Source organism: Daphnia magna, linkage group LG7, assembly GCF_020631705.1.
Source record: "Daphnia magna isolate NIES linkage group LG7, ASM2063170v1.1, whole genome shotgun sequence".
NCBI classification, from domain to species: Eukaryota; Metazoa; Arthropoda; class Branchiopoda; order Diplostraca; family Daphniidae; genus Daphnia; species Daphnia magna.
This window is the reverse complement of record NC_059188.1, coordinates 13,549,606-13,565,833: the sequence shown is the minus strand read 5'-3', so window position 1 is coordinate 13,565,833 and position 16,228 is coordinate 13,549,606. Positions and strand designations below refer to the sequence as shown.

Below are 16,228 nucleotides of genomic sequence, written 5' to 3'. Positions count from 1 at the left end.
AAAATGAAAAATGAAAAATGAAAAATGAAAAATGGAAAATGAAAAATGTTGAACATTGAATGGTACCGGATGCCGATGAGACGTTTGGTGGCCGCTTCAGAGGCTTTCAACGCTTCCTCCTGTTCCATGCGCTTCACCTCCGTCACTCGTTCAATGACGTGCTCTTGCCTCTTCCGGCGGCTCGATTTCCATCCCTCCAAATTCTATTTGTTTTTGTTTTTGGTTGTTTTTTCAGGAAAGCAATAAATAATTCGCCAAATTCATGAGTGACAAAAACAAGAAAAAACCAAACAAAAAAAGGGGAAGGGGGGGGGAAAGAAACGCACCGATTGCCAATCTTCGGCGTCGTCCTTTTTCGTCTCGCGCACTTTCTTGACTTGCTCCGCTTTTTTGAGCTGCTCCTGCGCCGTCAGCGCCAATTTGGTCGGCCCCGTTTTGACGAATTGCATCGGATTGTAGGCCACTTTGGGCGCGGCTTTGGTCGAACGCGTCGGGATGTACTCGGACGAGCCGCTGAAGTCGTGCATCTTTGCAATGTTTTCAATTCATTGAATCATTCGTTGATTGATCTTGATCGGACTCGACTCCGTTTTCTTTCTCCAAACAATCAGAAACAATCGTCAATTATGAAAAAGAAATACCTGTCGGCCGCCATTGGCGCTGCAAGACGAATGGTTGTCCAAACTCTCGCTCGACTCGCTGTGTCGGTCCAGCGCACTGCTGGAACGCGAGTTGTTGTTGCGCGAGCCCCACGTGCGGATGCCGTTAAAGTCTTTGAATTCGCGACAGGGTTGCGACTCTGGCTGGTCGTTTGGCGAGCAAGACAAGCTGGACGAACACGGAGCAGCCGCAGCCGGAGCCGCAGCCGGGGAAAGGTGAACATGGCCGACTTCTCTGCCGCCGCTGCCACCAGCCGCCGCCGCCTGAGGTGGAGCAAGAGCTTAAAACCGTCGGCGTGGGAGACACGCACACGTCATCCACTGTTCCAGGCATGGTGGTCAATATTCCTCTTTTTCTTTCTTCTCGTTTCGGATTGAAACAAAGAGTCGGGTAGAAAATCAAAACCAAATACGAAAAAAGAAAAAGGAGAAGGGAAATGCGACGGGCAGAATATCAATCACGCATGGACCTGGACACGCATGGACAACAACAGTTAGGAATGGAGTCGTTGGTGCAAGGTCCGTCACACACACACACACACCGTCGTCGTCGGCGCTCTTTTTGTTTCAGTTTTTCTTTCTGTTATCTCACCATCGGCGGCCGCTGTTGCAACTCATCGACGGGCGAGCGGCTGCAACGAGACAACCGAGAACGGGAACCTGTTTTTGGCCAAGAAAGAATTAAAAAAACCCAGGGGTTTATTAGACTCGTTTCTCCTTCGTCTCCTTCGTCTCCTTCGTCTTCATCAAAGCGCATAAAAACACATAAAAGGAAGAAGACAAGAGCACACAACAACAACAACAACAACAACAACCTTCATCAAACAGAATGAAAACAGATGCGACATAGCCCCCACCTCCTCCGGCCATCGAATCCCGTTTGATTTTACCCTTTTTTTTGTGTGTTTTTCATTTTATCTTTTAAAACAAATCATTTCCTTCATTCTCCTGACTCGATTCCTTTCATTTCCAAATTCAAAGTGACTTCTTCTTCTTCTTGTTGCTACCGCCATCTAGACAAACTAGACACACTGGACAGGACACACAGACAATGGCCAAACAATTGGAGGTGGGACCGGTGGGTGTAGGCAATCTCACGACAAATTTCTCACGACCACCATCGTGAAAATTCGAAAATAAAATAAAACAATAGCAAATTGACGTTGCAGCTGGGCTGTCCATACCAAACAAGACGAAAGGAAAATGTCGGGTTGCGCAACAGCGATTTCGCTGCGAGAGAGAAACGGCTGGAAGAACAAGACAAATCCGAGTCGATTGTCTTTTTCAATGTCGTTATTATTGGAGGGAGGGAGGGGGGAAATCGGTTCATCGTCTCCACTATGGGTTTTGTTGGGTTAGCGGGCTTCGTTTGAACCCGACGTGTCGAATTGCGTATTTGTCTTGCGTGCGTGTGCGTGTGCGTGTGCGTGTCATTTGAAACTCGACTACTGCAGCCAACATTTTCTGGCGAATAGCAAGAAGAAACAAAAGGGACAGATTGAATTTCCTTCGCGTTCGGCCCTGCGTCTACGTGCGGCTCTGTTGTGCAACATTCCTCCCTCCTTCTCTCCTTCTCTCCTCCTTCCAATTTCAAGTTTGTTTCACAAGAAATTGCAAGATAAAAAGAAGGAGAAAGAGTTTAGCCAGCCATTGAGTTTCACACAATCATCATCATCATCATCATCATCATCGTCGTCGTCGTAAAAAAGAAAAAACGAAAGAAACACAACAGACAAAAAAGAAGAAAAAGAAAAGGACGGAGCCACCTGGCGCCGTTCGCCGACATGGACAAATTTAATACATTCATATTGTGTTCACGGGCTCAAGTATCGGCGTGTCGAGAAAGAAATGTTCACCCCCTTTCCTTTTTGTTTTTGATTGTTGTTGTCGAAAGAAAACAACAATCAGCTTCTTCAGCAGTCGCAGACTGAGAAATGAACTTTTGCTTTACACAGCCGGCCGCTAGATGGCAGTCGATGGCGCAGTCCCAAAACAAACCAATGAAAGCGGCACCTTAATCTCCTCGTGTCGCAATCAGAAGAAGATCGTGAGTCGTTGAGCCAAAGAAAGGAGAGAAAAACAACAAAACGCCAATGTCATGCGCTGATGACACATCGACGAAAACTAAACTAAAGAAAAAAATAAAAAAGACTTGCCAGTCAGACGAGTCAAGATGACGACACAGCAGCGCACCGCAGGAAGCGCCGAACTTTGCGAATGAATCAAAATTAGGCTGAGCGTTTGCATTTTAGCTAAACATGTGCAACCGATCGGAATTGAACAGATGCTCCCCCCTTCGACCACCACCGCTACCACCGAAAAAGGTGAACGAATAAAAAAGAAAGAAGAAGAAGAAGAAATAAAAAGGCTGAAGGTCGTGCCTCACCTTTCTACCGCACCGCCACCACAGCCCGTGTCACGCCGCCAGGGGCGCTATTTTTTCTCATTTGATTCTCTCGCAACGATTTCCATGAAAAACAACAACAACAACAACAACAATAAAGAGAAAAAAGAGTTTCGAACAAACCAAAATCCTCCCCCTCCCTAAACAAAAAATGAAGCCTAAAAAGAAAAAGAAAGCAAATCTGAGAATGCGGATGGTTGTGATTCCTCTTCTCATATCAACTTGAAACGAAGGCCAAAAACCAAAAGAAGCCACAAAACGGTAAAAAATGCCAAAACGAAAAAGAAAGAAAGAAAGAAAGAAAGAAAAAGAGTGAAGGAAGAGGATTGTAACGGTAGGTGTCGGTCGCTTCAATGAGATTAGTCCTCTGCTAAAACAGACGCGCGTTATGTTTGCGTCAAAGTGAAGTGACACACAAAAAAGACAATCATCGATCTCTTTTCTCCTCTGTCTTTCAATTCTGCTCTGAGCTTTTTACAACCGGGTTAAAAAACAAGGTATTTCCTCTCTCTCTGACTCTTTTTTGGCTCGTTGCCCTTAAGAATTCCACCCCCAGCCATCAGGGGGATGGCCCTCACCGGCTCACCCCACTCTTTTTTTTCGACACAAACCAGAACAAGAAAGAAGAAGAGAGTCTTAAAAAGAAGGGGCTGCTACTGTTCACTAACCAAGCCCGAAAATAAAGCGCATTCCCCACTCACACACACACACACACACAGAGTCTATGTGCTGTTATTATAATAATCCGGACCGGTTCCAAAGATGTGTGCTCCTACTTCAAAAAGAACTAGAAGAAGAACAAGAAGAAAGAGAAGAAGAAGAAGAAGACGAAGACGACGCCGACCGTAAAGGGAAGGAAACCTTTCTAAAAATATCTACATCTTCTCTCTCTCTCTCTCTCTCTCCTTCCCACTTTTCTTTTACGTACGTCCCCACTCATCTTACGTCTGCATGTGCTCCGGCCGGCAGATGGCGGCCATTTTGAATGGCTAATTCCATTACGGCACAGCCAACGTAAACACGAATGACGTTCAACCATCACAACTTTTTTGTCCCCTCCCGTTTCCTTCTTCTCAAACTCTTGGACGTCGACATCCATCAGCAGCCGACGGCCACCCTCTAACTCCACTACCAACGGGCAAAAAAAAAAACAAAATAAAGCGGATGAGAACATTTCCGGAAGGCAACTCAAAAAATAAAAATAAATAAATACATCGAAACGTTGAGTGACGTCACCGACACCTCGACCAAGGGTGAGCGATCACTTCTAAAATTAGACGAGAACGAGAACGAGAACGAAAAAAAAACAAAAATAAATCAGAAAAACGAGTCCATCTCCACATGGGAAAAAATAAAAATGAAAAATAAAAAAAGAACGGGACTTTTTTTTTTTCTTCCACAATGCGGAGGAGGTGTGATGAGAGAAAATGCGATCTTAACGAGCGTCTCTTGTTTCCACCGCCCTTGGGTTGCCTTGGAAACGAGGGGGGTGAGAAAACAATTTTTTTTTTCAACAACAACATAAAAACACAATTTTCTTTTCTTTTTTCTTTCGTAATTCTCCGTTTGCCATGTTTGGGGTGGGGGGGATCTGGCCGTTCCCACCAGCCCCGTGAATCGGACAAAGAAAACCAAGAAAGATAAAAAAGTCTATTCCATTCGAATAGACTTAATGGTATGCGAGAGATAATAATAAGCCAACCATCTTGTGGCCATTATCTTCTGTCCAATGGAATGCCAGCCTCCAAGCCAAACCAATTTCGTTTGCTCCACATTTTCATTCGTTTTTTGTTTTTTTTTGGTTTTTTGTTGCTTCACCTACGTGTGACCGAAATCTTCTTATCTTTGCCTCTTCTCTTGGTCAACAAAGTCAATAAACCAAACCAACGATATCGACAGTGACGACTCGATGTGCCAGTCCGCACCGCTCAACTATTATATGAATAATCAATTGGCCTTTTTTTTTCTTTTGAGAGAAGAGAAACGAAAAACCAAAACCAAAACAAAAAAAAAAAGCAACGGGAATATCGAAACCACCGGGGCCGGCGATTCAAGTTCGTTCACCTCCGCAGCAACCGACTCGGCAATTCAACGATTCAAAAAGATAAAAATTCAAAAAAAAGAAAAAAAGAGCCCCACACACACACCAACGTCAATTAAGGGCCACAAAATGTCGATCCCTCTGGCCACTATCGCAACGACGAAAATGAGTAGAGTGTCCATCTTCTTATCTTTCTCTTCCCGCCCACCTTCTTCATTTTTTTTTTTTGTTTTCTTGACCCAAAAAAAAACAAACAAAAAACAGAAATTACGCAATTGATTGACTGGCTGTGGGCAGTCGTGAAGCAAATCTAAAAAAAAGAGATGAGAAACGCTTTCAAGTTGAAAGAGCCCCGAAAAAAAAAAGAAAGAAATTGAAATAAATAGCGGGCAGCAACAAGTCAACATCGGCAGCAGGTGTGTCCCTCACGCAGACAAACGCAGAGAGACACACCTGCGCACGTTGTCTGTTGCGACGACGAAGACGAGATGATGAGCTGCTAAAGGGGAAAGAAGCAGAAGAAGAAGTGCAGGTTAGTGGAGGACATCGACCCCCTTTTTCTTTTTCTTTCTTTACCTCTCCCGAAGAGACGCGCACACACACGCACGCACGCACGCAAAAGAACACGTTCCATTCCAACCTCACGGCTGACTGACTGGATAAGAAAGAAAAGAAAGAAAAAAACGCTCCCGGGAATCGTACAGGCAGCCCGCGTTCGTTCAAATCGCCGTTTGGTCTTTTTTTTCTTTTTCTATTTTTTTGTTTCATTTTTTGGGAAAGGAGCAGAAAGAAACAGTTGACGCGCAACAATCAAACCATCTCTTCGCCCTTGCAACCGAAAAATGATTCTAACGGATGATCATGGCATTGCAGCCATTTGTTTTTGTTTTGTTTTCCATTTTCCCTGATGAAATATAAACGCAAAACGGAATCTCCTTCGTCGGCCAAAAAAAACAAAAACATTCCACCAAACAATTCACAACAAAAGAAAATCGGGTTTCGGCTAATCCACTCTGGAATTCGTCCAAATTATTTCTCGTTGTCCTGTTGTTGTTGTTTTTTCACACATCAAAGGAGAATGAAAATCTCTTTCTTTAAATGGACTTTTCTTCCCAGCCGATTGAGACAAAGTCACGAGCAAAGTCATCAAAGCGGAACGTTTTCCCTTTCACTATTCAGTCCCCCTCCCCCCTCATTTCCCATTGGGCTCGGCTCATTGGATGGCAGTTTTTTCTTAAAAATTCGACAAACACAAGCACCGGATGTTGTCGACGACGAAAACGAATTAGTTCCGGATCAAATAACAAACGAGGCGGCAACGCAGCCCTATCTCGAAGAGCCCCAGACTTTGACAAACAACGCCAGGTGTCGCGATTTCTTTGTTTACCTTTTTTTGTTAAGGGGTAAAAAGAGAACCGGAATGTAATCAACGCCAATGTGAGAAAGAATTAGAGTGGAAATAGGGGCGACAGGATGTCCGGTTCAACACACAAGCCCAAAACTGACAGCAGCCAAAGAATTTCGAAACCGGGCCAAATACAAAACGCATCCGTCATTTGTTTCCATCTTGGATAATCAAATCAAACATCGGTAAATGAAACATTTCTCGTGTCTCTGTGTGTTGATTAGAAAAGAAGGTGATTGCGGACGGCAGACACATCGACGCAACGGGGAGGAATGTCGTTTTGATATTGACCAAACCCAATGGAAAGATAAGCAATCGATTAATCGAATTCGGCTTTGCCTCAGGCGACGACCTTGCCTGCAGGGACCATGCACCTCGCTCTTTTGTTTCCTTTCCACACACACACACACACACACACACACACTGAGAATAAAAAAGAAAGAAAGAAAAGTACTGGGCCCTAACTAACTGTGCAGTGATTATCCAAACATTCTTGCATGACACTTTCATTCGCTCTTCAACCAGTCAATAAATATACATCAATAGCTGTTAACTGGCGACAGCTGCTGCACCTCAAGAGACGTGCGGGCAATAACACGTTTCAGTTGTTCCAACAACTGAACACAACTACAATCTCCTTTTTTTCTTAACGCCTTTTTTTTTTTTTAGGTGGGGGGGGGGTTGAAAAAACTCTTTACCTTGGTGAGATTAGCCCGTTCTGCTGACGGTCAATGGACTGCGACGTAATGATGTTTAGTGTGTGTAATCAACAAGGTGTGTTTGCGCTAGGCAGAGGCAGGCACTGGAACATTCCACATCGTTTCTTCGCTGGTCGTCTTGCTGAATGTCGTATCCCTTTTGACGAGAAACCAGAAAGAACAAGAGCCGACACTGACCAAGTTCACATTGCCACTGGAAACGCGAAACCACGTGCAAAAAAAAACAAAAACGGGTGGGGGGATAGGGGACAAAATCAATGTGTTTATGTTGTGTTGGCGTTTTGTTTCTTTCTAGTTTCGTTATTGTGTGTGGTCGTTTTGTTGGACGCGAGTAGAAGAATCGCGCGCGCACCGTCCACTCCAATCAACGTCCCGACTCGTAGTGCCGACGCCGAGTCAGCCAGAACACCAAAACCTAAAGGCATGCCACAAAAATGGATGCATACACCGGCTGAGAGAGAGAGAGAGAGGGGGAGCAACGAAACCTTGTTCTGCACCTCCACGGCCACCCTCTTTTTCATCCACCCTCACAATTTTAGGCGCCCAAGGTAATTTCAATTCGCCATCTATGAACCGATTTTTCAGCTTTATCTAAACGCCATCTAACGGCGACAGTCTGTACAAAAAAAATTACAATAAGCTCGTTTCAAACTGCACGCCGTCCCCGATAGCTTAAAAGTGTCACGATTGCAGATAACTCTATGTAATACACGAGAAAAATATTCACATTAGCATCTGCGGGCAGTGTACCCTTATCTTTTAACGTATTTTTTTTGTTCTTGTTGTCGACTGGATGTCGGCCATGTCAACAATGGTACAAAATGTGAGTTGTTTCAAATTTTTTTTCCCCCAAAAGAAAAACCTGTTACTCATCGCTCGAGTCTTCTTTAGCTTGTCATTTCATGATTGATCCATCATACGGAAATTTGAATTCACTGTTTTCCTGTAAAAGGAAAACAAACCTGATATTTTATGACCTGTAAGGTCATGCCTTTTATACCAGCTGTCAAACATTTGATGCTGTTATATCTAACAGATATTTCATTGACTGAATATTTTCCTACAAAAATGGACTGACAGGTTTAGATACATCTGCCAGCATTCACTTCCACAGAAACAAGTAAACACCAGCTAATAATAAAATGTGATTGATGACGACGCTGAATACCAAAAACCAAACGTACCGAATCGCGTGGCTGTCACTTATTCTATCTCAGCCAACTGCGCCATTTCATTTGCTTCCATCAACATCAGAAAATGGCAGAATCAGCTGACACGATAGCATTACAAGTGATCAATCAATTTGAAACTAGAATCCAACTGGTTTCTGTACAGATCCTTGTGTCTCTAAAATTGATTCATTTTTTGAGAAATGTGTTGATTTTTCAGTGACAGATTTGATTTGAACTGCACGTAGTCGTAGAATAAATTCAAGTCGAATATATTTTTAAGCTGAATGAATGGTTTTAGCATTACAATGTGTTGCTCAGATATTTGCTGTTTAGCAATCGATGATGACAGGTCTTCGAAAAGACTAATTTAGCGATGAAACGAGAGAGCACAGAACAAAGTGTAATCCTGTTATCTCAGCTGGTCAGCTCGCCACGTCAATACCAGTGATATGGAAACAGGATTTTACTATTGATATACGACCAAATTACGACAGTCTCGATCGATACGTTCACGAAACCTTGCACAATGGTCTAAACCCCTTGAACTGTTGTAAGAAAACCACGATATGTTGCATTAAGCTATGACTTTTCCGTTTCAACATGCTTTACAGTATATAATCCGGATGACTATCGGTTATTTATACTTGCCATAGGGTCTTTGACATTCTTTTTCAAAAAAATTGAAACAACTCTTTTTGTGTTACGTATTAGTTCGATGGCTCTGCTTGAAATTGAAACCCAAAAAAGAAACGACTTCCTCGTTACGTTTTGTTATCAATAGTCTCCAATGACTGAAATTGACAAAGGATAATTAAATACGTCAAGGTCGTTCCCATCAACTGAAAAAACAATCAACAGACAAATTTGCAAAAGGCTCTTGCAATGAAATTTCATATAAATCTAACCGTCGGAATGAGTTGAAGATTGACGTGAATCATTCCCATTGGTGTGATACTAGGAAGTGAGTGGATCATTTCCTCGGCTAGAAATCTCATCTGGAATGTCAAATTTCACAATAAAATCCAGTTGCTTTTAAAGTTTACTATTCTATGCATTATACCTGATTTTGTAAGCTGAAATCTTTGGCCTCGGTAACTCGCAATTTCCTTATCACATCGTTGGCCTTTTACAAATGCCAGTTTCTAAATAGTTCAGTTTATAAACAAAAAATCGATTGAAAATTACCTCGCGATAAATTCTAGAAGGGACGTAAACGAGAAAACAAAACCCGATGGTTTGTTTGATGTAGTCGACGGCGACGAGGATGGTGGACAATGTCCAATGTTGGCCAAGAAATTCCGCCAATAAGTGGAAAGAAGAGTTGGTCATTCGAACGAATTCCGAAGCAGTAATAACCAATAAAATAAAACCAAAATGGCGATTAATTTCGTCTACAAATTCCACAATGAGGAAATAACGACGCCTCCAGCCATCAATGAAAGACGTCGTAACCATCAGGCAGCAGTCGTTGGAATCTAGTTTAGCTGAATCGATTTCTTCGGCCATGATTTGGAACATGACAGAAGCCATCCATCCGAGCGAACAAAACAGGATCGAGCCAAGATAGGGGAATATGAGTGACACCACGTTCAATGCGGAGAAAACGACATGTGGCGTTGGTAAACTTGTCACAACGCCACTAATCCACAAACGGTCGATTAGCGTTTCAACAAGTTGAATTGCAATTTCCTGTTTTGCCAAATTTACGACTATCTCGTCGTCTCTTTTAATTTTTCTTTTGAAATGACTGCACACTTACAATCGATACGAAGCACGATCCAATTTGAAAGATACGCCGGAATTTCTTGTAGTGACTGTTGTCAAACTGGCCACATTGCTCCAGTCGTTGAAGGAGATCCGTTAGTCGGTTCCACGACATGAAATAACTGGCAAACACAAGGGCAGAATGAGTCGTGGTCGTAAGAAAACAATAATTTACTTGATTAATGATTGAATTCCAATCTTGAGTGATGCTGGTGTACTTTCTCGTTTCGACAATCCACTTGGTCTGCGACATGACGAACGCGTTACAGCCAACGGTCAGCAGGTAAAAGATGATTGTGACTGGAATGAGTAACATGTATCGATGATTCTTTTCATCTTTGTTGATTATTGGTGGCTGGATTCCACACAGTTGAAGCCAAATTGTCATTGGCTTCAACGACCAATCGAAATAAAGTGAAGTCGGTCTCGTCGGATGAATTCTTTGACGTCTAATATTATTATTAGAAGAGGACGACTTGCTGGGCCTCACCATCACCGTTATCCTACCGTTCTTGACCATTCTTGCGAGCTGGCTCCAATGAAGCGGATGACAAGCCTTTGGTGCCAGTCTTATAGTCCTATGGTCTTACACTTGGACATGTGCACTTCAGTTTGCTATAATGACAGCACCAATTGACACAGTAAATGCTATACAAGAGGCTATATAAGGAGAACAGGTCCATTTTCAACCTAACCATGATGGTCACATTTCATCAGAGGTAATAATTCAAAACAACAACAAAAAAGAACTTTGAAAAACAACATATACCTTTCCTTGCTGGTATACAGGTGGTTGACAGCTTTTCTAATCAATCAATTTGAATGACCTTTTCCATCTACAGCAGAAAATTAACAATATAAAATGTAGACAGAACCTGTCAGCTGGTCCACATTATTAAATCAACAGAATAAAAGCACTCCACATTAAGCAAATGAAATACACCACATTTGCATTGGGCTCCAATACTTTTGTTTCTTTCTTAATTGTTTTTTGTTTGTCGTGTGCACAATTTTACCTTGCAAAAGAAAAGTGGGGTAGGGTAATCAAATGAAGAAAAGTAATTATAATTCCACGAGAGAAAAAAAGAAGAGAACAATTTTAAGATATCGTTTGAAAAAACGCCCCTCTCTGTTTCTTAGAAAAACGATTACATTTCCATGGCTGTTTTGTTCCTGTTTTTGTGAAGATGATTTTGACTTACCTGATTTTCAATGAAAATTCAGTCAGCTTTCTTTTGTGTGCGTGTATTAGATAAAAAGCTATAATAACAGGGCTCTCCTGTTAGTCCTTCGCAAAAGGTTTTTTTAATTCTTAGAATATTGAAATTGACACAAAATGATTAAATACGTCAGGGTCGTTCCAACAATCTAAATAGATGGAAAACAAGGGAAATTAAAGACAAACAAGTAAAACAAAATCCAACAGCTTATTACCGATGGAGCAAGATGAAGATTAACATCAAATAATCCAAGAGCTGTAATTTTAGGCAATGAATCCAATGCATCCACAATAAAGAAATTCAACTGCTCACCACCAACGTATTTATACAGCACAGATATTTAAAAAATGAATCGAAAAATAGACTTTAAAAATACCTTTTCTTGGAGTATTTGATTGTCGAGATCGAGACATCGGAGCGTCTTGGTAAAACAAATGGCCTTTGCATAAAAACACAATCAAAGAACAAGTAAAAATAATGTAAACAAAACACGGAAAAAGAAAAAAAAAAGAAAAAAGAAAACTTGCCGATTCACGGATACGATGAGGCACGTAAATCAACATGGCGAAATGGCCAAATTCAATAATTAAAATCGACAGGTGTAATAGGATATTTAAATTAAGATCGCGCCGCATGATTAGGAACGATGTGTTAATCATCATGACGAAGCTAGAAGCAATCAGCACAAGAAGGAGGCCACTGTAACAATTGTTAATCTTATCCACAAGTTGTAACATCGTGTAATGTTGATGCCTCCAACTGTCGAGCCTCCGACTCCAATCCGTTTGATTAAATTTGCAAGACTTGTTCAATTGTTGCATAACCTTTTCAGCGAGGATCATGAACATGTCAGACGTGATCCAGCCAACGCAGGAAAACATTGCTGCACCACTAAAGACGTACAGGACAAGAGTGGGATAGAGCAACTCGCTCACTTTTGTCACGATGGGCATATCAATCGGCAAAATAATTAGCGTCCCAACAATAGCAATAACTACCAAAACCTGTGAACCATTCGTTGACGTTGAAAAGAATGGGAATACTTAAGTGTCACAAATCTATATTACCGTGATGAGAAATGCAAGTGCTGAGATACAGATGCGAACGAAAACGTCGATAATGTTTGGCTTCAAAGAAATGTTCTTTCTCCATTTGACGAAGAATTTGAATGAGACCAGGCCATCTGGAAATGGATCCAACTATCAAACTCAACTGCGATCCCGTTGTTACAAAGAGATAATTTGACATGCTAATGACTGTATTCCAAAGTACAGGAGTGGACATTTCAGATGATGAGTTATCGAGTTTCGGGAAATATTCACCGATAAAGATTGCGTTACGACAGATGTTAACGAAGAACACAACCAAACCGAAAGCGATAATCCAAATGCGAAACGGTGAACCAATAACGCTTCCGGGCGACTCTAAATAAATACCGATGCAGCGCATCCATTTCAACATGGGCTGCAGGCTCCATTGAAAATCCATTTCGTTTAAACTCTGGGCAGAAAAATGAACAAGACAAGTCAAGTCTAATGCAGATGACGGACAAGTGCTTCGTCTCTATGTGGAAACTCGCACTCTATATACGGGCTCTTTTGTTTAAACCACTCCATTAATTGCTAAGAACGGAAACAACATCATTAATAGATGGCTCTTGAATCAAGCCATTTGATGTCAGCCAGGTGCAAAATGACATTTAGTGTTTTGCTTTTCGATTGGGCTGATTATCGGACAGGTGTTGAGTGAATGTTGGGACTTTTACGAAGCCTTTCTAAAGCAATTTGATTAAATACGTAAATGTGAAGGGAATGGGTTGTCCTAAATGATTCAACGTTTCTCCGACGTTTGAAATTGAAAGAGGATGATGAGATACGTCAATGTTGTTCCGAATAAGCTGTAAGGTCACAATCATTTCACTTTATATAGCCTAATGGTATTGGTATAACGTATAGCTACCGTTGGAATAAGCTGAAGATCGACGTCAAAGAAACCAGCCGCTGTAATTTTTGGCAAGGAATTTGATATTTCCATCATCAAGACGTTCACCTGTTTGTATTTAGATCTCATCAAACACGGTCATGAAAATGCGTTTTTAATCAATTAAATTTACCTGGTTTTGAAGATCATAATCTTCAAAGTGGAGTTTGCGTAATTTCTTGGTTAAATCAACAGCCTGTGTTACGAAAATGTGAAATTCTCATAGGAGATTATTCCCTAAAAAAAGAAAATACCTCTTGGCGAATTTTGTGCGGGATGTTAGCCATGAAGGTGAAACCGACAAAATTAAAAAACAAGACGATTAATTGTGTGGTAACTTCAATCGTCCATCGTCCGTCTTTCATGTCGATCATCAGATGAAATGAAGTGTTGATGACGCGCACAAAAGTTGGGGCTACCATCACCAGCAACAAACAACCAAAGCAACGATTCATTTGATGAACCAAATCGATAATGGTAAAGTAATGACGATTCCATTTAGATATTAAGACATCGAATTGAGTTCTAGCATCGTTATCCACATCGGGATCCGAAATGAAATGCGTCATCTCTTTGCCGAGTAGTTGCATCATAGTTGAGGCCATCCACCCAAAGCAAATGAACAAAACAACAGCCAAGCAAATGAAAATGACAAATGATCGTTGAAACGAATAGAACATCATTTGCCACAGAAGAAAGCCGGTGTTGAAATAGGCAGACATCGACAGGAAACATACAGCCAAGCAGCTCTGCGTTTAGATCAAAGAATGAGACAATATAGCCCACATTTCTAAAATAATTGAGGTTCTTTATAAATACTCACAATAATGATGACTAGCAATCCTAATCGAAAAATGGTACGAAAATGAGAAAACTCTTTGACGCTGAATTGATTTATGCGCTCCATTCGATTGAGGACTCGCGCAATATCTTTCCAGCGAACTGCGGTGATGGCCAGCAAGACAGTTTGAATGGCTATCGTGGAACAGACGGTGTTGTAAGTGCTTATTCCGCTGTTCCATTGCCACGCTGTCGTCCGATTGTTTAAAACCAATTTGCCGTTGGCGGATGCAACATTCTCAAACTCACTTTCGATGCAAATCATAATCAAACCGGCTGCCACGTTCATGAAATACAGAAACCATCCAAAGATGTTGCCAATCCAGACGAGTATCGATTCGTCTGCTTCGTGCATCCGCAATGGAATTCCAAATAGATTCATGGCGATTAAAAGCGGACGACAACACCATTCAAAGTTTACGGTCTCATCAGGCGACCCTGGAAAATACCCAACTATTCGCTTCAACATGTTGCAGTTGACTGTTGTTGTGCAACGCTCGATATTTATTAAGTACCATTTTAATAAAGACAAAGTGCCATCATTCAGATTGGTGTATACTCATTCCTTGACATCACGCAAAGTACATCGATTGGTGGGCGTTTTAGGTTGGGCGTTAGTCAAACTCGATGCAAATAACAACCGTCCCTCATGAACTCCCCTATCAACGAATAAAGTTATCGATCTACATGAACAAGCAAAAGAGAATTGGAGACGGCGCTACTTTGTTTGTAACAATACAATGACGTAACTGACAATGACACCAAAGACGCTCAGTAAAACGGACGGCGTAATGCAATAGACACCAAGTGGACGAGCCACCAACGGATCGATTTGTAAGCGCCAGAGAAAAGAACGAAACAATTCACGATCTTCTTTCTTCATTCGATTCCAATGTTTACTTAATAAATAAGTTAAACTAGCCCTGAATTTACCAGTTGATCGATGCAAGTGAGACGATATAATCAAGCTGGAAACAAAACGAAAAACTATGGCTATTAAATTCATGGAATAAGAAAGAACCGGACCTGCAGAACGCAATTGCAACGCATCTGATAAATTATAAAGCACCGAATAAACTAAGGCAGTCGTAAAGAAAATGGCCCCAGCTTGACCGTAAACCATAAAAGACCCAAACAGCGAATCGGCTCGACTAACCATTTCATCAATAGCCTCAAAACGGGTCCAAATTAGACGAATGGATTCTTCTAATTCGATTGCAGCTGGTTTAAGATTCGATTGTTTAACTGGAAAAGAATCCAATCTAGCAACGGCTGACGAAAGACGAGAAGAAATAGAATGATGCAATAAATCATCGGCATAATTACGTTTAGCGAATAATGTCCTTACTTCATTCTCCAGGCAGCTAACAGCTAAAGAGGCGTGATAATAAATAAAAGCTGGAATAAAATCGGCTAGAGACGATAGAATCCAAATCAGCAGAATGGACATCAAGTGAATCGTTCCGATCAAAAGCAAAGGAATAGTTTCACGTACAATCTGATAAGTTGACATTAGATAAGTGGCTTCAGGACGATTAAAAATATCCAATCCCAAAGAGACCAGAGATGCCATCGTCATGAAACCATAGGTGACGTACATCATCACGTGCATCTTGCGCGATTCGCACATGACGCGATGAGGATTCAAATGAGCAATTTCCATTTCCAACTGTCTCCATTTCTTAAAGAACCCGAGGAATTTGCGACGTTGTCGTAACGAGTACAACTGAACGGCAAATGCTATGAATATCGGGACAGACCATAACAAATTGGGTATAATGGCGTGAATGTTAGACGCCGATTCAATCCCGACCAACAGTTGCGTCAACTCGAATAGCAACATGGCAAATAGAAGACTGGACGAAATGAAGATGCCAATGCAACGCAAAACTCGACATAGACGTGAATTATTCGAGGCTGGCAAACACCAGTCGAGCAAAACTCCACAATAAAGAGTCAATTTCCAAAGCGGACGTAGAGTTTCATCCAAAGTGATGTTGACTGTTGATCCGCCGATTTTACGT

The 16,228-nt window shown here is 41.6% G+C and overlaps 2 protein-coding genes and 1 long non-coding RNA gene across 3 annotated transcripts; 1 reads left to right on the top strand and 2 right to left on the bottom strand.

The window, feature by feature from the left end:
- The first annotated feature begins 1,984 nt into the window (after nt 1-1,984).
- Nucleotides 1,985-8,685, top strand: LOC116926083. The gene is made up of 2 exons (XR_004395850.2): nt 1,985-8,051; nt 8,309-8,685. It is a non-coding gene; the product is annotated as an uncharacterized LOC116926083 (long non-coding RNA).
- LOC116926052 lies at nt 8,654-10,704 on the bottom strand. The gene is made up of 5 exons (XM_032932831.2): nt 10,160-10,704; nt 9,586-10,089; nt 9,461-9,523; nt 9,306-9,395; nt 8,654-9,239 (listed from the first exon to the last, which is right to left on the bottom strand). Exons 1-5 carry the CDS (start codon nt 10,682-10,684, stop codon nt 9,162-9,164), a joined length of 1,260 nt encoding a protein of 419 aa, XP_032788722.2. The 5' UTR covers nt 10,685-10,704; the 3' UTR covers nt 8,654-9,161.
- A 2,433-nt stretch (nt 10,705-13,137) lies between these two features.
- Nucleotides 13,138-14,925, bottom strand: LOC116926054. Its single transcript, XM_032932833.2, has 5 exons — nt 14,188-14,925; nt 13,619-14,113; nt 13,498-13,560; nt 13,344-13,433; nt 13,138-13,281 (listed from the first exon to the last, which is right to left on the bottom strand). The coding sequence occupies exons 1-5, from the start codon at nt 14,671-14,673 to the stop codon at nt 13,159-13,161; spliced, it is 1,257 nt and encodes a 418-aa protein (XP_032788724.2). The 5' UTR covers nt 14,674-14,925; the 3' UTR covers nt 13,138-13,158.
- Nucleotides 14,926-16,228: the final 1,303 nt, after the last annotated feature.

Excerpts from the sequence above, each read along its gene's own strand:
- LOC116926052 (XM_032932831.2), bottom strand. The coding sequence starts at position 10,684 with ATGGTCAAGAACGGTAGGATAACGGTGATGGTGAGGCCCAGCAAGTCG. Across the intron at positions 10,090-10,159 it reads GATCGTGCTTCGTATCGATT|GAAATTGCAATTCAACTTGT; the intron begins GTAAGTGTGCAG and ends TTGGCAAAACAG. Across the intron at positions 9,396-9,460 it reads ATTTCAGCTTACAAAATCAG|ATGAGATTTCTAGCCGAGGA; the intron begins GTATAATGCATA and ends TTGACATTCCAG.
- LOC116926054 (XM_032932833.2), bottom strand. The coding sequence starts at position 14,673 with ATGTTGAAGCGAATAGTTGGGTATTTTCCAGGGTCGCCTGATGAGACC. Across the intron at positions 14,114-14,187 it reads GATTGCTAGTCATCATTATT|AGCTGCTTGGCTGTATGTTT; the intron begins GTGAGTATTTAT and ends ATCTAAACGCAG. Across the intron at positions 13,434-13,497 it reads ATTATGATCTTCAAAACCAG|GTGAACGTCTTGATGATGGA; the intron begins GTAAATTTAATT and ends AAATACAAACAG.